The sequence below is a fragment of the Manacus vitellinus genome, unplaced genomic scaffold (assembly GCF_001715985.3).
Source record: "Manacus vitellinus isolate BGI_N305 unplaced genomic scaffold, ASM171598v3 scaffold_12_pilon, whole genome shotgun sequence".
NCBI classification, from domain to species: domain Eukaryota; kingdom Metazoa; phylum Chordata; class Aves; order Passeriformes; family Pipridae; genus Manacus; species Manacus vitellinus.
Window position 1 is genome coordinate 11,438,394 of NW_021938949.1, and position 22,609 is coordinate 11,461,002.

The 22,609-nt window shown below is 42.2% G+C and overlaps 1 protein-coding gene across 1 annotated transcript in view; it reads right to left on the bottom strand.

Moving 5' to 3' along the window:
- Window positions 1–8,863: 8,863 nt before the first annotated feature.
- XYLT1 (xylosyltransferase 1) overlaps window positions 8,864–22,609 on the bottom strand; it is an 84,681-nt gene continuing 70,935 nt past the window's right edge. The window contains exons 9-10 of the mRNA XM_029957907.1: window positions 16,931–17,264; window positions 8,864–9,293 (exon numbers count right to left, since the gene is read on the bottom strand). Coding sequence (XP_029813767.1) covers window positions 8,971–9,293; window positions 16,931–17,264 — 657 coding nt within the window. The 3' untranslated portion in view covers window positions 8,864–8,970. The remainder of the gene's footprint in view (window positions 9,294–16,930; window positions 17,265–22,609) is intronic.

A 22,609-nucleotide genomic window follows, 5' to 3' on the forward strand; every position in this document is an offset into this window, starting at 1 on the left:
AAAGGTTGTGTATTTTTTTTTTTAATATGCCATGACTGTTAGCAGCTGGATGAGGAATAAGCCAGCACAAAAGCAGCATACTCCTTATATCATCTATAAATAAAACCAGCCTTCAAGAGCACACTTTTTTCTTTTTTTCCCCTCCTTTCTCCCCTCCACAGAAAATCTTTTCTTTGTGCCAAGACTAAAATATTAGCACTGTGTTCCCTCCTCTGTTTAAACAGACCTCATTGCATCTAAGTGCCAAAAAAGTGGAATTCCTGAACAGCAGGTGAAAAGAAAACACAAGATCAAAAGCAGTTCTGGCTGCCAAGAGAACCTGCAGCATGGCTTAGGGGGTGCATGAAAAGTCACGCAGACTCCTGGTGGTGTCAAAGACTTTTGGAAGGTCGTCAAGGAGTTTTTCTTCAAGCATCCCACATCAAAAAGCTGTGCTAGGAGACAAACCTGCAATACATTATGAGGATGGTGCTAAAGATACCAGTCACCCACTTTTAGGAGAATTTAACTTTTTCCCCATAACACCCACGGAAGCAGCTCTAAGATATCCGTGCTCTGTGTGGAGACCATGGGTATGAAAATAAATTTAAGTGCTCATGCTGGGTGAACATCAGGCAATGGCTGGTTTGGGTCCATAACCCACCAGGGTACTATGAAGAAATGTGCCTTTCTGAGCTCATCCTTGCACTTAAGGCAAAGGACACATATTTTGCTGCTCTTGTAACCAGCCAGCCTTTACATTAATTCTTATTTCTGCACCCAGCTGGATATTTCTAAGCCCGTGACAGAGTCCTTTCTCTTTGGATGATGTGCCCTTTAGAGATCCATGGAAGAAACTGCTCCAACACTTTTCATAGCTGATGGCCTTCAGAGACGAGACTTCAGTCAAGCTCCTTGTTAATCCCTTCTGACCCTCTGCCTACCATTCCTTGACATCACTGGAAAAGGCAGGGACATTCTGGCTAAAAAACCAGACATCTGGGTTTGAAAACAAGGAAAACTTGGCCGAAAAAACTCAGATGTGTCTCTGGATGCCACAGTGCAGTCAGTGCTGGGAGTCCTGTGAAGTTCAACCACCTTCCAACCCTGCACTGGAGGCAGCACCCCAGGTCAGGCTGCAGCTCTGCCTGCCTGTGAGCCATCCTCTGACCAACGGAACTGATTCCCAAAAGGCATCCATGGATGCTTCCCCTGTAATTGCTACGGCTGGGAAATGGAGCCTGAGAAATGACTGACTGGACAGCAGTCCTGGAATCACAGGTTGGAAGTGCTTGGGCCCATTTTTCCTCCTAAAAATTACCAAGCAGCAAAGTTCTTTCAAATAAGACACACACTGGTGGAGTTGAAAATAACACAAGGTGCACATGTGCTCCTGAAGACAGCCTTTTTTAAATTTTTTTTATTTTAAAACTCTGCATCTGAAAACACAGTATGACAGAAAGCATTTATATACACTGCAGTGTTTTTGGTATAATACAGTATTTCATACATCCATTTCTTTTTCTGCAAAAAAATGTGCTTTGTCGGACAAACAACCAAACTCCCATTGACAAAGAATACAGCTAAGGCACATTGTTTCTGCTAAATGAAAGACAAAAGGGTGCAAAAACGGGTAGTGCAATAATTGCTGAAAATCACATTCTACTACAAGAAAAGCATTCTGACTTTGAACTTTGATTACTGGTCAATTTAAGACATTTCAATATCTCATAAAATACTCCTTTAAATAAATAGCAAAATATCTACATCTTTCAGTGTGTTCCATTTGAATTCCCAATTTTTTTTTAAACTTTCCTGTATATACATGGTTTTCTTTTTTCTTATTCAATAGATTACAAAATATTTCTGTACAATTTTATGCATATTATGATCTATAACAAAATAGTTATTTCTTAAAACTATATTACCACCAGTCTTTGAAAATGACAGAATAGAAATAACTTATTATGGACTATGTTAGGCAATAGAAAAATCCAATCAACCCAAAACAGAACCAAAAGGACAAAGTCAGAAAAATAATTTCATTACATTGAATTAATTATTTTTGTTCCACAAATTCTTGTTTTCCATGTAAACCCTTTGCAGTTGCCTTTGGGTTGTATCTGCATCTGAATACCAAAACAGGATAGAATTTGGGATTCCTAAAAGCCCTGCAGCCTGCCGGGAATATTGGTGCTACTGAAAGACGACAGTTCTCATGGAGAAAAGTATTAAAGAAACCCAACATACACCAGCCTTAGGAGAAGTCGTTGGTTTCTGCTGACTTTGACAACCTTTGGATGAAGCTCCAAAAGCCAGATTTTTGGAACTGCATTTATGACTCAGATGATACAACCAGACTCCACTATGATCTAAGTGTACTGTTAGATTCCCAACCACCACTCCAAATCTGGCCCATGTGGTGACATTCTTCAGGTTTTAAGACCATACCATTAAGAGGATATTTCTTCTCCCAGCTACCAGTACAAATCTGAGAGGAATGTTACTACATTGTGTTAAAATGAGTGAAATTACTGCACAATTTGTCTTGTGCAACTGAGAGCAGTCTGTCCTGTTGTAGTCTGAAGATAAATTAAAAGTTATTAAGTTTGTTCTTCGTAGGTAATTAAACCACCCTTCCTTATCTACAGTGAGTTGCAAAAGACAAGAGCTCATAATTTCCTAAGGTTTATATGAACGTCTGAGCCTTCCTTTTGCCCAAAGGGAAGGTCGTTTTCTTCCTTTAAAGACTGCATTTGTAAGCAATTTCTATTGTATTTGTGAAGTGTAAGCTGACAGCAACACAACTGAGCTGTAATAGAAATCTCAAGGTGCCTTTTATTCATTCCACAACAAACAGAGAAAGTGAGCAAGACACAGACAACACCGAAGTTCCTAACACAGTTTAAGGCCACATTTAGAAAGGATGAAAGTAAGGCTTTCTTTAAGGGGCAACACACTGGATGCCACAATGGGAACAGACACCGAGCGATCCAAAGCCGATAGGATTCACCCACGGAAAAGCTGAAACAACATCCTAGTTTTGGCCAGCAGGTCTGTGCCTTTTTTTTGGATCTAAGCAGGAAAATAAAATGAAATGCCATAGACATCCTCCTCCGGAATATTCCCAGCAAACTGAAGGTGCTCCCCTAGCAAGAGTGCTGTCTTCTCAGTCGAGGGTGCTAATTACAACAGAACCAAAGACAAGCTGAGTCATTACAATATACAAATGCAGCGCAATGAACCGCGCCTAGAATTGTCACTCTGTTATCAGAGGCACCTGTACAGTATCTTGCTGTTTATTTGGCAAGGTTACAAGTAATACTTCTAGGTTTTAACAAAGTAGAAAGAGAATTTTGCATAGATTGTACATTCAGTTCAAGGAGATTTCTGGTACCTTTTTTTGTTGTTCTCAGGTAAACGTGTTTGCAGACACAGTGAGGTAGCAGCTGTGATAGCACCCATGAGCAAAAGAAGGTAACCAAGGCAGAAGCAGAGTGATGAACACACCACTGTCAGTAGAAAGGAACAGAATCAACATGGTACCTGCAGTGTCACATTGTGAAGATTAACTGGTGCCAACACCACTTAACTGAGACACCCTAATGCTGCTGCCGTGGTCCTGGGTAACATGGGCTGTAAGACTTTGTTACCTCAATTTTAAAATGCTCTCAGTCTGATTCTTCTTTCCCTTACTATGATGGTGGTGGTGAAGGTTTTGAAGGCCAATCTCCTCTTCAGTACACCTTCGAAGGGAATTAAAAATCAGAGTGTTTGCTCGCTCCTGAAGAGTCTGCAGGGAAATAGGTGTTGCCCTACAAATTCTTCCTTGCTGCCCTTAACCCTAATTCACATTTTTTTTTGGCTCCTCTGTGCCTGGCTGTAGCAGCAGCTGCCCTCAGCAGGGCTTTGCAGGAGGTATTCCTGCTCTCAGGAAGTCCTGCTGGCCCCTGGAAGGGCAGTGCTCTGTCCCCTCTAACGCTGCATTGCTCCCTACCCGGTGTCACCCCCGGAGCTGTCTTGGCAGAAGCCTGAGGGTTTGGTTTGGAAAGGCTTTTTTACACAATGTTTTCAATTGCCATTTAATATGGGCTTCAGGTAATGTCCTACAAGTCCTTAAGATTATATTGGAGGTCTTGAATGGTAGAAATAAACACCTATGGATCATTATCTTTTCACCAGATTGAAGCAAAGGCCAGTGGGAAATGCTGCCAGCCACTTCCTACCAGGTCAATCTTACTCTGTTCCTGAAATAACCAAGTCTCCTCTTACATATATCAGATACCCAATGCTTGAAAATCAGGAAAAGGTAACTGCTGGCCTTCACCAACTCCCTCCTGTGTGCAAGTACTGAATGGACTGAAGGCTGCTCTGAAAAGCCAACTGGTCTGGTCTGCAGCAAGGGTTTTCTAAGAAGCCGAAGGGATTTGGCTCACACAAGTATAAAACTTCCTGCTCAGTGGAAAGTGGTGGAGTTGGCCAAAGTTTCACGTGGCCAACTCCTGAAGCTTTGGGATCTGGGAAGACAACAAGGAGGGCGTGGTAGCCAGCAGCAAGCTGGCAGTTCTCTGACAGCTGGGATGAAAGAGAATGAGAGAAATCAACAGAAAGCTGGTCCTCATTGCCTGGTCACAAGAAAGATCTGGATCTTGTTTTCTTTTTTATCTGGAAAGTCAAAGCTGAGTTCTCAGGGTATCAGTGGTTCTCAGCCTTGCTGTGCAGAAGGAGCCCAGTTTGTTCAAAGTTTTGTTGCAGCACAATTTTGTCAAAGTTTTGCTAAGTTTAAGCATCTTCTTTACCCTTCATCTCTCCCTTTGGTCAGGTTTAGACTATCCCAGCTCTGATTCACTGACTTCACAACTCTGCTCACTGTAATGGTAGCTAAGAGTGATGAAGGCTTCATTAGCATTGCAATTAGTGCTACAGGAGATGGAGAGAAAGTGAATGCCCATTAGCTGGTCCTTCTGAAGGTGCTGCAGGATCACTGTTAATACACTGTTAAACAACTGTACAGGCATTGTGCACTGAAGCCAGTACCCAGGAAAGTCAATTTGTAATACACGAATGCACATTCCTGTATCTCTAGGCTTAGCAAAAACGAAGGCTTAACAACAGAGATACAGAGGGACTTTCTTGTATAACACTTGCTATCATGAAGGAATTGTTAAAATTCTCTGCTTGCCAAGAGCACAAAAAAATGAAGACATCATTTCAATTCTAAAAAAAAAAACCCCTTGAATATCAGGAAATGAAAATGCAAATATTACTACTCAATGTCCAAATGTCATCAAAGAAAGAATTGGACAAATCTGAAAATAAACTGTCATTTGAGCTATTTCATTTAGCCTCGGGGTTTAACATTACCATATAAACAGGTTTGCATAATGCTAAGACTGACTTTGGACATAATTCATTAAATCACATATGTAGATGTTCTGCATTTTGCCACATTCCCTTTCTGTGTAATACAGATTGATCACAGGAGTGTTACATGGCTGTTGTGCAGAATGGGCAGGGAATTTAAACAAGGAAAGCATTACACACAGAGGACAAATGTGTGCCTATGGAAATATAACCCTCTTCCATTGAAAGGAATTTTGATCAAACCTGGCTTTCAGCTGGAATCCCGTTCGGCCAGGACTGGCCAGTGTGATTGGAAAATAACACCTGCACATTCAGATGAAGATGGATAACTTGCTTTTCTTTTTATACAAACTGTGGGGCCCTGCTCTGAATTCTCCTTTTCACCAAATGTAAGATCTGTGAAGTTATTCTCTTCTGACATTCAACAATGTTCATCACAGGTTCCCAGTGCTGCCGTTTCAAGCCAGAAAAACCACTAAGCAGGACGTTGGTCTTAGCAGTGCTACCTACCACTGATCCCTGCTGCAGAGTCTGGCTTTACATGGTTTTCATTCACAACTACAGGACTTTGTAATGCAGACACAGAGTACCATATATAACTTGTGGATCCATGTCTGCACATTAATAGCTATAGTAGAGGTGGTTATTTAGGTCCAGAATTTTACATTGCCCCCAGAAGATTTGCCAAAAATGGCAGCTTATCCTTTCATGACTTCAGAGACAGCAATTTAACCCTAGCATACTGTCACATCTTTTATGTATGCTGGACTTGACTCTGAAGCCCTCACTCAGCATTAGCACTCTGGAAGTTTTGCTTGAGAAAGGACTGCAGGGTCAGCCCCTTCAGCTCTGCATCCCATGTTTTAACAGCAGCACTGGATTGCCAGCTTGCTACAAAACTTCACTGTGTAGATGCTTTTTTCCTTTCAGAAAATAAACTAATAGAAATTTTGCTTTGAGATATTTTAAACCTAGCATATAATGCAAATGGATATATCAGCAACCATTTATTTTCTTTCCCTTTTCTTTGTACTAAAACAAAATAATTTGCACCTTATATTTTAAACTGTAAAAATGGCAGATTTTTTTTTCCTAACCACAGAAGACGTTGTCATCTTCTGCTTGGTCTAGTTAGTAATGAAAACTTACCAACAAAGCACTTGAAAACGTTCCTGCTTAAGAATAAAAATAAGTATCAAAATTAAAAACTGAAGTTATCTGCGTGGGTGCACCCTACACATATGCTTATGTGCAAGACAGACTGAAGATTTTGTGACTACCCTGGTAGCCTTATTGAGAACAAGCACTGCCTGGGCTTGTTAATGAATTTTATTGTGTGCCCTAAATATGATGTTCTTCATTTAATCTGCAGGGCTTGGACCGTGCAGTTGCCGCTGCATCAGTGTGACTAAAGCCCTGGATTTCACAGTGAGGATTGGAGGTCCCCAGAAAAGATGAACTTCACAAAGGAATGTTAGATTAAAAACAAGCACTGTTAAAACCCCCTACTGAATAGGAAATAACACTGTGATTCTATTACATAAACCTGTTGGCAACCCTGGTTTCAAACACGCTTTCCTCTAGAGCTGGTTGAAAAGCTGGAGCATTATCTTGACTGAAATATTTCAACCAGTTCTCATTGCTACAAACTTCCCTAAAACTACGGCTCATGACTGTCAAAATCAAGACAAAAAAAGAAAGGGAGGTGTGAGGGGAGGAAGGCCTTTTCTTAATAAAGGCAGCTTCAGTTAGTAAAATAACATAATCTTCAAGCTGCAAAGGCAGCACCTACTAATTAGTCATTGACTAAAACATAAATAATAAATACCTAAATTGTTCCTTCTATGCATCCATTTTTGTGCCAGATAAACATTTTAATGCTCTGCCTTAATGCCAGCACAGCTGACACCACAATTTCAAGTCCAAAGCAAACTGCAAGTAGCTTTAAACCAATATGACAGAGAGATTCTACAAGTCACTGGGATCTGTGTGTTAAAGTCATACTGCAATTGTTGTTTAAAAGGGAATTCAACCTTCCTGTGAGATTTGATTATGGAATGATTTAAGGGTCTGTTTCCCTCCTGATGTGCACACTTAACTCTCAGCAGAAAGTTAGCCATGCACACAGAAAGGTGAACAGACACTCTGTTAGAGCAACAAGACTTCTTCTTTCCTAATTACCCAATAGCTTCTAATGGCCTTTTTGGGCTCTGTTGCTAATAAGAGATTATTACCACAGCAACAACAACAAAGTGCATGTTTTTGCTAAGGTAAAATGCATTAGTTGGAGATGAATTTGCATACAAAACCTATATTTGAAAAAGTTCTTGGAACGTAAATTAATTTTTTTCTACTATAGGAAAAAATGATGCAAAACATGCCTATTTAAAACAGGATGCAGCTCGCTAGGAATTTTGAAGACAGGCAAGGGTAGACTGACAGAATAAAGTAAAAGCAGAGAGAAACATGGCATTGCTCTCCTTTCTGTTCAGCTTCTGGCTTTGGGCAGGGACCCACGTCCTGCACAGCCTTCCAGACGCCCTGCACAAGCCTAGAAGGATCCTTCTTCACAAAGAGATGGAGATCTGAGACCAAGGGAGGGAATTAGTGTTAAGACTTACTAGCCACTACTCAAATTAGGGAAGAAACCTGTTGTTGCAGATTTAGGTCCCAATTTGATCATTTCACTGGTTCTGTGCAACTCCATCTCCTGAGAAAAAACTCAGCTCAGCTCATGAGCAAAATCAGCAAAGGATGTGTGCAGACACATCACAACCCACCCCAACCTACACATGCACACCTGCTGTACTGGCAGTCTGTGAAAATGCTCAGGTGGGCTCAGAAAATACCTGGAGATTTGAAAAGGCTGAAATTCAAAATACTTCTTTTTTCTTTAATAAATACTCTTACTACGCTGACCCTGAACCCGACTGCATGAGACATAAAAGACTAATACAGCAAAACATTGATTCCATTTAGATTTGTTAGTGAAATTAGCCTAAAAAATCTCTGAAAGTTTCTCCTTTTACTTGTTTTTTTTCTAACTAGGGTAACAGACATCAGCTGAGTCCAGAATGACTTTGTGTTATTAAAAACCAGAGGGATGTTGTACCGTAATTATTTCACGTTCTGTGAGGTCATGTGGCCATACAGGCTCCAGCCTGCAGTAACCGACCTCTGGGAATTTTGCTGTGATTTATTCATGGTAGCAAAACAATGAAAGCCTATGAAATAGCAGAGGTACAGACAAATTTATTTTTAAAAAAACACTTTTAGCAGCTGCTCCTTCACTGCCGTCTCCATGGCTTGGCACTACTGTTTCCAAACCCACAAGACAGTGGATGCAGCAGCACATGGTACAGCCGGGTCCCCATGGGACAGCACAGGCTGTGGGACACATGAGGCTGCTCCCAACAGAGCTGATGGAGAGGGCAGTGCCAAAGGCCTTGTCTGAAATTCTTTTTTTTTTTTTTGAATTTTTTTTTTAAGTGAATTATATATTGCAATAGGTAACAAAAAAAAAAATGTAACATTCCCTTAGGTTTCTGAAATCTGGTGTGAGATTCACAGAGAAGCAAGGTTAAATTCCCTTTTAAAACCCTATGCCGGAGCAGGGCGCGCCGGATGCTACCTCAGGCGGCCGTCGGGTTTGACGGGGCCCAGCTCGGATTTGGGGTCTGGGCTCAGGGAGCTCCAGGCTGTCTGGGCACAGCCCTGCATGACCGGGCAGGCGGTGGGGCCGACGCTGCAGATGTCCACGGCTGACCAGACGCTGCCCACCAGAGAGTCCACCCAGGCCTCCAGCCGGGCGCCCACGAGCCCCGCGTTCCTCTTGGCCTGGTCCACGCGGGCGGCGCTGATGGGGATGTTCAGGACGGGGTTCAAGCCCTGGAAGCTCTGCTCCATGTACGCGTTCTTTGGAGGCCCGCTGTGATACTTCATGGCTTCCTCTGGAAATGCAGAAATAAACCCAAAAGTTAATGCATAAAAAACCCAACATTAAGGATCTAAGGGCACAGCAAACAATAAGACCAAGGTTAGTGGTGCACTGTGGTTCATCTCCCCAGTACTGAGGACATGCTGTGTCCCAGGGATGACTGGCTGTGCTCAGCACTGTAAGTTCTGCTCACTGTGATGCTCACCCTGAAAGCACTGCCTTAGCAGGGGGAGCTCTGAGCCTGAAAGCAGCATTGCCCTTTTCATCAACACGTACCACCAGCATCCTCAGAGCTGTAGAACACCCAGCCATGGCTGCACTTTGAAGTGAGGAAAGAGTTCAAGGATGCTTGGTGTGAACGGCTGCCAACCCCTGTCAGACCTTCAAGTGCTATCATTGATTTGTCTAGGAAGAAGAGCCAAGATCTCAGACTGTTTTGTGGTTTTTTCTCCCCTAAACAGATGAACCTTGACCGGTTGTGGAAAAGCCACAGCATTTCTTAGCTCTATCTGCCATTCCTGGCAACACCATGGCCTTGGACAGACCAGAACCATAATGAAATACGTGTAGCCCCAATATCATTCCTGGAAGAGCTCCAGTCTCCCTGGGAAAGAATTCTCTCATGACTATATTTCAAGCACTTGGGCTGAACAGTAGATCACAACTATTCCCTAATGACACTTTTCTTTGCATTGTGGTTGCTTTCCTTACAGTAAGTCTTCTATCTCAGCAAAATGCAGTACAATATCCCAAATCTGTAATACTGCAGTAAAAATCAATGTCAGGCTGTGACAATGCTCTCAAAGACCTAAACTGGACACTGTGGGTCAGGCTGCCTGTGTCTAAAGTTGTCTGACTTCTGAAGGTCTGTGACAGCACTGAAGTGCTGCACATAAAATCAGAATGGGACCCTCCAAAAATGTTCACCGAGTGCCTCTTGGGAGCAAATTTCCAACCATCTCTTCCTGTTCTCAGCTGCCTTCCCCAGCATCCTCACTCTGGCAGCACAGAGGATATGTTTAGCTCTGCCAACAGACACACTGTCTAGAACAGAAAATGGGCCCATTCAGGGCGCTCCAGGCGAGGAAAGCCACCGTGCACAGCGAGCGTCAGAGGCCAGGAATTACAAATTCACGGCTACAATTCCTTCCACATGTCCTTGCTGCTTGCACTGCAGCCTGACACTGAGTCCTTTCTTCTACGCAGAGGACAGTATCTCAGGTGCTGGCAATAAATCCGTATATTTATTCAGAGGGAAAAAGGGACGTTTAATTGGAGCTTTGCTGTTACATTTGCAAAGTCTTTAATGTCAAATACTGTTCAATTCCATTACTGCAAATCCCCAATTAAACTTGTTCAGCACATCCACATCACCATTATACATCACTCAACTGTTCCTGCATCCATCTAACCTCCTCTTTTTATTTTAAAAGGTAGATATCCACAATAACCTCTAGTCAAAATGAATTAGTTCCACGCACATGTGTCAGGAGTGTGTTCTGCCAGAGCACTGCAGTTTAAGAAACAGAACAAATATACATGATTAAATTTCCTTCTTTGGAAGCAATTAAATATGGAAGACTGTTTGTCAACATATTAATTAAATAGGAACATTCTGAGGAAAAATCCCCAAATAAATAAGAGTTGGCATTACTAGCAGGATCATCTGATTGAAACAGGCAATTCATTGAGCTTGTTGAATCAAAGCCTGTTGTGCATGTGTTTAGTGCATGGAACAAGAGAGATCTTTATTCAGACATGAAACAGGATGAAATGGAACTTGCTCTTCTGTCTGGCTCAGCCTTGCACTTGTCCCAGGCCTCAGGACTTGGTGGATTATCAGGACTGGAAGGAATGAAAACTAAAGAAACCACAGGACCCAGTGCTTGGCTGTGCAGCACACATTGTGTTAAGGGCTTCCACTGCCCACAGTTAAATGTGCTCTGATGAACCCTGACCTGGTACTGGTAGGGGATTGTCTGGCCCCACAGCAGAATGTCACCCCAGCCTGGGTGTCAGCACGTCCTAGAAAGGAAAAGGTGGGTAACAGCAACCTGAGTGCAGAGTTACATACACTCATCAACAGGAAATGATGAGGATTTGACCCAGAACCCTCTCCTGGAGCCTCCAGGTCTTTGTTGAACAGTTCATAGGAGAAAGCAAAGAGGATGCTGCTCATCCAAGTGATAGCAGATGTGTGCTGTTCCTCTGTGCATTAAAGGAAAAACAACAGAGACAGAACCATGACTCTGTAACTTACTGGGCTGGTACAGGAGAGGGACAGTGTGGCTCCCAAGCCCTGAAATGCTGTAAAAAGGAGTTTGGAGCCACTGGGTGTGCTGTTAATGCACTGACACTTCAGTCAAGTGTCATGAGCAAGAGCTCGGGAAAGAATAATGAAGAACATAAGGCTTGCCTCTATGAGAGGTGCGTTTAGACATTTCAATCTGTATGGTTAGAGCAAACAATTCAAAATTAGCTGAACTGCAGACATTAAGCCAGACTTTTTTGCCAGCAAGCACATCCAAGCAGCCCTTTGACTTCAGGAGGATATGCATCAATGCAAAATATATTCCACTGGCTCTAAAATATAGCTTTAAAAAACGTGGTTATTTTTGTCCTCCATTTTTATTTGCTCTTTACTCTGGGAGGGTACATTTCTCAACTGACTTTTCTTGGTATAACTTCTTTGAACTAAACCATAGCCAGCCACACAGGCTGGGATTTCAGAATTTTTGTGTGGGTTTGTTCTTCATTTTGCAGAAAAAGCAAATGAGTTCAGACAGAGAGTGGGCTAAGGAATGAAAAATGTGGTTACCTTGGTACACATTAGGGTACTAGACCTGTGGGTTTTTTAAAGCAACACAGAATGTACAGCTTTATTTCTTTACTTGAATTGTGCTGAAACCCTCTGGCAAAGAGGTAATTTTTTATTGACATTTTGTTTGTTTTCTCTTGCAGCAAACAAGACAGTGCTGCATTTGCTCATTGTGGAGCTAATCGACTCCTTGTCGGCTGGATCTGAACTAAATTTCGAAGCAAATCCCTATCTTCAGGGTTTTTCTCAGAATGATGATTCCAGGGCATGTCTGCTCTTCTGCAGTCATGTGCCTGCCTGCTGCTATTACTGCATTTATCAAGAACATGTCATGTTACCTCTGGTTAATTTAAAGAAATCACAGCAGTTCTGACACAAGTTGCCACCCACTTTATAATCCGTATAGATGCAATTAGAATTGATTGAGCCACTGCAAACAACCAAGGGCAAAACAAAGGTTTCCCAGTATATACTAATTGAGATGATCTATAAATATGGATTAGGTTAAAAGGCCATTGAGGTGCCTGTGTGCATCGCCTGTGTCTGCTAATGCTGTCAGGCTTTGAAAGGGCTGGTTGCAGTTTGGGGGCACAGGGACAAGGCACTGGTGTTTCAGGCTCCCTGGGAGCAGCAGAGATCAGCAGCTCCACGTCCAGGACATGCCATCAAGCTGGGAACTGAGCAGGAAAGGTCTCCCTTAAGGTAAAGAAGGAGGTTGCTCTTCTTCACTGCCCTCCTTGCTTGAAGGAAGAAGGGGTTTATGTATTCATTTATTTATTTATTTTCAATCCAGAGTTTACTATCATCTTGAGGTTTTGGGGATTTTTCTGCCTCGGAAGTGAACCTGCCCCCTGGCTCACCATAACCTATTTGGCTTTAATGGAGCAGGCACTATCCATTAAATGTATGACAACTCATTATCGGCGCTCCAGCTGGGAGAGCGCTGTGGAAACTTTACTGTGAATATAAACTCCAATTTAAAAATGAAATTGCTTTGCTTTTTTCTCTGCTCCTCCCTGTGCCCCCAGGAGACATGTAAGATCACACTTGGCATGACTTTTACATGGCCTTTGTAGAGCAGGGAAGGGGGAAAAGTGGGATGATGGGGATGCAGAGCCAACCTCTGCTGAATTTGCTGTTTTCTTAGGACTTGAAATCTGCTGGGTAGCTTGGATTATAGTCTGTGAACTGCTGGCTAAATGCTCTGAATTATACCTGTTGTTTGGCTCTGCCTCTGCAGTCCCTGTGCAGGGGACCTGGACATCTGGCCTCGAGTCTGCAAACCGTGCTTAAATTCAGACTGCCTAAAGCAGACAGCAAGAGTCCCCCACTCCTGTCTGTCATCACTGCTAGTGATCTTCTACTGATCTGCTCCCTGTTTTGTCTCCTCCACATCCCATTCCCTCTTAGTCTTGGCACAATTATTCCTAAAGCATCCTGCTGGTCCTTGGCAGCCCTCCCGTGTCCTTAAAACAAGCACGGAGTACTTGGCTTTAACACACTCGACCATATGGTGAGAAACTCAAAATCATTTTTTAGAAGAATAAACTGGAATCTGTCTGTGCAGGACATGGAGGGAAGGGGACTTGGTGGAGTGAGTGAACCTGATATCTCCAAATGATTTATCTCACAAATTCATTAAATTTCCTTTTTTTTTTTTTTTAACTTCCTCCAACTTCAATAATTGAAGGCATTCCTGAGCCAGAGGATCTGCTGAAGGCAGAGCTGATCAGTGACACAACTCAGAGTAGAGAAAATAGACACAGATTTGGATGACTGGAAGGGGGAAGAGGAGCGAGAAAGAATAAATAACATTAGATTATAGGTTTTGCACTGAAATAGCTTTGGGAGCCTCATTTACAGCAGAAATACCCAAAACAGCATCCCCAGTAATTCCATGTAAGATCTGATCTCCTTTGGATCCAGGTTTTGAAAAGGTCAATGAATCTATGCTTTTGAAACAATTTACATTCTATCAGTTATGCTCATTTGGACACAGTATCAAAGAAAACACATGCTCCTGATTTCCTTCTGTGGTTTTACTTGCATGCACAGAATTTAGGCCACAATTAATAAATAAACGGAAATACAAAAAATGAATAAACTAGTGGCATATGCTGCTTTTATAAACTGCTAAACAAAACATCTTTGCTGGCAGCTGTCCCTTGATTATTTTTTTGAGTTGCAATAATGAATTTTGAGAGTCACGATACAGGAACGGACATGTTTCACTTTGATTATTCAAAAGAAGGGCAAGTGTTTCCCTTCATGACACTGGGAAACCAAAAGCAACTTTCCCTTGTTGTGCTCTGGGCTGAAGTGATGTGTAGATGAGCACTGATTTAGGAAATACAGGGATTGTTGTTGTGTCCTTGTTCTCAAGATATAAGATTTTAGTGGCTGCTGCCAGATTTGTGCAAATGCTTTTCAGAATGACACAAGCAAATTGCACACAAGACCATGGACAGATTTTTATGTACATGGGCTCCAGTTTCTACATCTGGACTGTATGAGACAGAGGGGCCCAAATCATTATTGAGGAAATTACATGCAAAGAGGTATGAAAACTATCAGTCATTCAAAAAGCTTCTGGAGTAGCACATTACTTTCCAGGGCAATCCTTCTGACAAGGGCTTTTTTTTTTCCATGGGGAAGAGGTGGTGAAGGAGGATGGTTGGAAGAACAAAATTTTAAAATCTCCATTAAAACATATTCCTCTCCTCTGCTGACAACTCCTTGCTAAGTCTGATGTATGTTTTATTTTAAATGTTAAGACAAGGATACTATTCCTTCGTTTTAGATTATTTCTGGCAGCTTTTTCATTGTTTACAGTAACAGAAATCGTTCTTTTAGGAGTTCTAATTCTTCTGTCATACTCTCAAAATGCCTTTACTTGGCAGAGAAAAATGTATTTAAATAATAAAGTGGTGACAAACTGACAAAAGCTGGAAATCAAAGCTAAATGACAATTGCCTGCACAGAGCACAGTAGTGTCTGAGACAGAAAGCCTTAAAAACCAAGCAACAGGAATTTGCATTGTAAATACAATTCTAACTACAGTGGAGTTGTCACCACCTGCCCCTGTAATTAATTTTCTTCTCTACCTCCATGCCTCTATCATCTAGAGATTATACATCAGATCATCAGTAGCAAATCATTCCTGAGACTTTTTTCCTAGACAATATTGTTCCCAAGCTTTATATTTCATTCCTGTAGCAGATTCTAGTTACCATATGAATGAACAAGGCTCTTCAACAAAAAATACGAGCCAGATCTTCTCCCAGTGTATCAACAGGCAATACAGAATCACTACATCACTTCAGTGGAATTATTCCAGACTCAGAGTTTGGACCAAAGGGAATTTTGCCTTTATACCATAAAGTGTGGGCATAGTGTCTGAGACACATTTACCTGCCCATGGGGTTCTCACATTAAAGTCAAAAGTAGCAAGGTTACTTGCTACATGCCATGTTTTCTGTCCAATTTATGCCTTAGAAGTTAAATTACCAAAGAACATGGAATTCATTAATTTCCAGGAGACGAGTCAGTAACAGCTGCATTTAGAAGCAGGTTGCCTCAAACTTTAAAAATGTATTCCTTCTACACATGGTGTTTGTTCACAATTTATCACTGCCTATTAGCTAATAACAAGAGCAGGTTGGAGGTGGTTTAGTTTCTGCTTAAGAAACGATGCCACCAAATGTTAGAAGTAGAAATCAGTAAGTTTGCTCTTCTGCTGGGAACTGTGTGGAATCAAGCTCCTGTTGAGTGAGATAAGGGCTGCATTAGCTCTCAGCAGTTGTCTGTTGGTGTTTGCATTACAGAAGCAGCACGTTATGCTGGAAGGTAAATGCCTGACTCAGTTTATTTGCTGCCCTGTCAGGAAGAAGAACTTCTGAAAACTTAATAGGATCATTCATGTATCCAGCAAATTTAAGATGTCTAAAGTTATGAATATTAATACTGGGCAGATGGAAGCACTTGTGCACATTAAGAAGAATGGTAAAGATGTTCAGAGCAACATGCTTGTTTTGATCTTACTGAATAAGATAACAGGTGTGGCTGTAAAACATTCCCTCTTCTCCCAGCAGTGTCCTGGGCCCTGGCTGCAGACCCTGGCACTCAGATGATGCCTGTGCCATGCAAACTCCTGCTGAAGCCTGCAGACACTGGCAGCCCCAAAACAACCTCTGGATTTGGATGGCTCAGGGCTGCTCTGGCAGGGAAAAAAAAAGGTTTCTTTCTAAAACTTGTCAATGTGGGTCTGATCCCAGGACTGTATCCATAGATATTTCTGTAACAACTGCTTGGCACGTACTGAGCAGGTATCAGGCAAGAGTGAATGCCTGGACCTGACAATATGCCAGGTGAGCTCTGGCCTAGGGTAATTTTGCCTAATTCAGCATTTTGTGTGTTAAAGCTTTCGTTGTTAAACACACAAACTTTGTCATGAAAACAGTTTAAACGTCTGTAACTCTGTAAGAGCAAACGTGAATGAAAAGCAGCACAGAAAGGTCATTTTTTCTTTCTGTTTCTAAATGATGGTTTTTACAATAGCTGTTAGATTACTGAGAGTCTGAAGTTCTCTGGATTCTGAACTGTGCATATTTTAAAGATATAAATAGTCTTTTGTTCAAAGTGGCTGTGTTTTACAGACTGGATATAGACACTTCTACTTGTCTTAGTGCAGAAGTTTCTTCTGATTTAGTATCTATAAAATTCCTTTCTTATATCCTTTTTCAATAGAGTGCTACTTCATTTTTAACAGCAGCATTTACAGTGAGTACAGACCCAATAACTGTATTATTCCTATAGCAAATAATAAAACTTACCTTGTTTGATAGGCTGCTGATTGGAGAAGGTGAGAGGAGTAACAAGGAATTTGGTTTCAGCTACCTGTACCCAGTGGTGTAGAATTTTTATTGTCCAGACACCGGGTCGCAGGGGCAAATTCAGAGGTGGTTTGTAGTGAGTAAACTCGGCACTGGATTCAATAAGAATATCATATGTTGCTGCAATTACATTAATAGGATCCACCCAGATGACAGTCACAGTGACGTTGGGGCCTTTTCCCCATTTCTGCATGCCCACTGGCTCATCTGTTGGCCCGAGGAGTCCTCCAAAATTCCGGAAAAGCCTTTCCTTGGCGTCCCATTCGGTGCCAATCTGAAATGGAAGAACACACTGCTGCTGGCATCACCTCTGTAAGCATCTCAGACCCTTGTGTCAAATAAGGGCTCTCAAGAGACACAACTCACGTTTCTCTAATGACATGAATTATACATACATATAAAAGCTGACAGCAACATGACCTAAGATGTTGTGTACAGTGTGTACACAAATTGTGAGACAACCTCGAATGCGAGGTTTGCTTTTTTGGTCCACTTCGGATGGATAAAAAGGTTTTCTTTATCTTAAGGGTGACATAACAGGCTATAGCAGCTCCCTCTTCCTAACACAGAAGCAGTCCATAAGGGACCAAGCCTAGTGACCGAACACAGGTTATGCACAGAAAAAAAATTTGACCCATCATCTCCTGGGTCATGAAAATGTACTACACATATGAGAGATGGAACCTGCAGTAGAGACCTAACCAGCTACTGCTAAGACCAGGAAAGAAGCTTTTGCTGCTGACTTTAGGACAAGTCACATCAGGTCCTTTACTACAATCCATCCATGAGATGCTGTCTCCTTGCACTCCCTGCCTGCCTGAAGTGGGAAGTTATTTCTTGTAATCTCTTTTCTTACTGTCATAACAGTGACACTGTTTTTTATTTATTCACTAAGGAACAGTAAACCAGCTGATTCACAATCTAGTGTAAATATTTAATGGACTTTTTCCTAGCAGCTTTCATATTTCAATGCTCTTTATATGAATTTCAGTGGTTCACCCATAACCTGTGGGACGACACAAACTTACAAGCTATTGCCATTAAACCCCTCATAGTCCTTCAGGTCTCCTTTTGCCTTCATCTCCAGACAGTGTAGATGACTGAAGAGTTGATTTGTTCCCTGTACAGAAACCACGTGATTCTCTCAAGTGGCCTCTAGAGATCCATGCACACCCAGGAGGGATCCCCACTTTCAGAATATATGTGGATATTGCAGATTCCACCAACACAGAGCTGTCCTTGTCCCTAAGCTTCACCTCACAGGGGCATGGTCAGAACCTGCTTTCCCGAAAGCATAAGAAATAAGCGTAGCTCGTTTGCTTCAGAGATTTTTCTCCTTGATTTCATCTCATTTCATGAGAATAAGTGATTCCAGTATAATGCCAAAATCCCCACAAATCCCCAAAACATAACAATTACCTGATGCCTATTACTACTGATACCTGTACTGGAAACTGCCCAGTCTCCAGTCCCTTCTAAATAAATCCCTGTGGTTGGCAGACAAATTACAGGAGGACTGAAAGCAAAAAGCTACAAGGTCAGTAAAATAAAACCCTACCATCCTAAATCCATCTGTCATCATATGAATTCTTCCTACTGGACTATGACACTGCAGAATATGAGACAAAATGAGCCTTCCACTCCTCTGCAATCAACACAGCATTTCTGGTATTTCAGAGGTATTTCACCCAGTACACCAGCTAATCAAACCAGACAGCGTAGCCCAGATATCAGACCCAGGCATCAACTGCCTCGAGGAGCTGTCAGTGCGTACTCTCCTGACAAGACTGACTGAATATATATGGAAATAAGCTGAGAAAGAAAATTTCCTGACCAGATCTTATTATCTACTCTGCCAACCTTCACTGAGTGCAGCCATGTCACACCTACCGGTGCTCAAGAGACCTGGAAATAATAAAGCCACAAAACGTGAAACAAATCTACACCCTCCTGGGCAAGGAAAAGCCTGTAAGGAAGCTCCTTCCACTACATTCGATATTTCTTACTGAAGAACTCCTTGAAGAAAACTTACTTCATCCTCAAAAATTAAACGTTCATTCCTGACATCCAACTATTTCCCCTCTCTTTAGCCTTTCATCCCTGGGAAAAGAAATCAGAAAGTTACAGTCCCCTTGCTCCAGCCTCCAGGTGACACTGCTCAATACCAGGTTGCACAAAAGATGTTGAGACGTGTTCACGTGCACAAAGGTTTATTTATTAGAGTGCTCTGTAAAAGAGCTAAGGTTGCTTTTGGGGAAAAAATATAACAAAATCATTGTCTGGTTGCTAAGCTTTGTGCAAGTGTGGTATTGGGCTCCCTAATGCAAACCAAAAGTTACAGGCAAAGGGCTGGGGAAGAGAGAAGGAAAGGACAATTGCCTCCCATGAGAGCCTGTCACACCGCTGTCAGGGTGTGCAGGTCCATGAAACAACAGCACAGAACCAAAAGGAGGGCACAGGGCAACAAAAAGGAGGACACTTGACAACACAAAAGGCGCTCAGGCACCCCAAACCCCCACGTGCCCCAAAGCCAGGGCTCACACCAAGGCTCCACAGGCACCTTGGGGAAGGGAAAGGCAGGGAGTTGCACACATCTTCTCACAGGATCTGCCCTTTATGTCTGGTTTCCAGCTGGGGACATACTTTCCCAAGCTGCTCAGCTTGCAGTACAGCTGCTTTTAGAAGCACAGTATTTTATAGGGAATTTTACTTAAAGCACTGGTTCATACCTCTTCCCTTGAACTTTACACAGTTGAGTTCCCAGGACCGAGATGTCTGATTTTACAGGGCAAGAGATACTACAGTCCTATAATAATTTTCACAGCCCCTTAAAACATTGTTAGTAGGCTTTCACTTTCAAATGGAATACACAAAGTATGGGATGGAATCGAGCAGTAATGAAAATCTAATAAATTATGAAGGGATGTGGCACAGAAACTGACATTTTTCACATCACTATTTTAATCACCATTAGTTTGGGCTTCAGGAGCAAGCACTGTGCACAGGGTATGTTTGGAAAGCTGGAAATGTCTCATTGGTTTAAAACTTCTGTTTCTATATGTTTGGTCCCAAGATAAAATTTTCCCAAGATAAATTATGCCTTGATTATGGGTTTGTGTCTCATTGCTCACCACAAACAGGACCATTAGGTTCACACAATACACACTAATTGCCTGCCACCTAGTTTATTTTATTTTCTGTGATGAATCACAAGTCTTAACAAGACCAGAAATGAACTTAGTGTTCATCTGATAGATGGGGAGCTGAGACTTTTGGTTCTGCACAGCAAATAAATCTCCTGCCCTCCTTGGAAAAGTTGCCTGAACCCAGGCTGGCAGGACACATACTGTGTGCATTGTGCACAAGCCAATTTTAGGAGGTGTGGGAGTTTCACACTTGGAAATCATCTCTCTCGGATTTCCTCTGAGTTTATTTTACTTTATTGAGCCCGAGGCTGAGTGCAGAACACTGTCATTAACCCACCAGCCGTGGGGCAGCCCAGCTGGCCCATTTCTTTCCACTCGTCTCTCCATGGTGTGTGGTGAAATCTGCTCCTCGGGAGGCAAAGTCTGAGAAGCAAAGCAGAGGAGCAGAGGGCAGGAAGCACTGACTGGAGAGATCCCATCATCTCTGCTGCAATCTCAGTTGTGCATCAAGGTCACAAATACACTCGGGAGCACACTCAATGCAGCATATTTGTGCTCTTCCTGCTGGCCCTGCTGGTGTGAGCTGGGAGAGGGAAGAAAGCTCCCAGATAAAACAGCCCCATTCAGCTTTTAAATTCCTGTCAGATCATGGGGTGAAAGTTGTTGAAGAACCAGCAGTTCTATGTCCCAATAAGCACAAGTCTTAATTCTCATTTCTGTGAACACTAATGCCCTCCCATCTTAGCTAAACTGCTAAGTTTGTTTTCCACTCGCTGGACTTTGACAAAGCAGTGGTATTTTAATCAGCTGTAGCAGATCAGAGCTTTCCAGCCACACTGAAGCTGAAGAAGTTAATGCTGGATTTATACTAGGGTAACTGAGAGAATAATTTGGCTCAGAGGCAGAGATCCCTGCAGGCCAAGGGAAGGCAGATAGTAAAATAAACAATTAAGAAAAGATTAAATGATTTACTTTGTACCTCCTGGTCTTTTAATATATGAATCATCTATAAAAGGAGAGGACAATTAAAGAGTTTAGGTGAGAACACATAATGAAAACAAGTAAGCAGCTACCAAAACTCTTTTTGAGTTTCAAACAGAAGAAAATATTTCCTTATCCTGAAAAAAGCTCACCGGTGATTAAATTCTTCCCATGCTTTGCACTCACATGGTTTCCCTGCAGCAGCAGTTCCTGTGGGGCTGCTCACAGACCAGTCTGTGAGGCTGTGAGGAGCAGCTCCTTAGTCCCATGGGATCCAGGGATCCTCCCTGCAGGGCGACACGCCCCACAGAGCTGTGGGCACGGCCATGCCAGGGGAGGCTGCCCCGGGGCACTGCTGCTGCAGGATGTCTGTCAGGCAGGCTCATGCTTTGCTGCAGGACTGGTCTGAGGGAAAAAAAGGTGCCCTGTGGCCAGGGTGGGACCTGGCAAGTGGCCAGTGAGTAAATTCTGGTCTCAGGTTAGCTTCCTCCCTACAACTGCAATAAAGTCAGATGTGTTCTTCCTAATTATTTTTGAGTTCCAGAATACCAAGATCAATATACTCCGTTCTATCATACTGTTAGAAAAAACTCTGTCTCTGCTGCCAGCCCTGTTGCATTCTAAAAGAGGACCCAGAGCAGGCATCAGGATGAAAGTGAGATTAAAAGTACTAAATAAACAGCAGAAATACTCCTACAAATCACAAGAATTAAGGCTTGTATGACCATTTATCACTGCATGAAATGGCAAGCCTACCACCAGACACATTGATAAATGAAGCACACTTTCCATCCATCTCTTTAATGGCACATTAGTGTCATGGATTTGCCATGCACACCAAAACACTGAATCCCACCTAGGCGTTTCTTAATTGCCCAAGAAGATGGTAATTTATGGACTTAGCCATAATGACTAGAACACATTTGTTCAATCAATTTTATACCTTAATTGAAATTTGTGGCTTAACAAGAAAAATCATGAAATTAACTGCTCAGGTAGTTGTATCTTTAAAACAGAACACAGATGTCAGGTTCTATTAGTGGTCAACTTTCCTGATATATTTTAGGGTACATTTTTTACACTCCATGTCAGATGCTGAGAAAAATTCCTAGAAAAAAATGACAGGATTTGGGGGAAATCTCAGTCACTGCTGTGATAATTTTCTCTTTTGTGTTACAGCATCGATATTCTGCTCCCATGTGGCATTGATACCTGACTATCACTAATTTTATGAATTTTTTTTCAGTATAATCTTGAGAGAAACGTTTAAAGACATCACCATTCACACCTGGAGTTGTAGAAACATGACATTTTCCCCAGTTGCCTTTCACAGCACTTACAAAAATGATGGTTGCAAAACTTCTAAGTAAGTTACTGAGTCCTTTTTACAACAGCAAAGGCCTTCAATTTATTCTTAAAACAGAAAGGAGCGAGGAAACTCTGAGTAAGGTAAGAAGTGAGGCTTGACCACAGGTCTGACCTGGCAACAGTA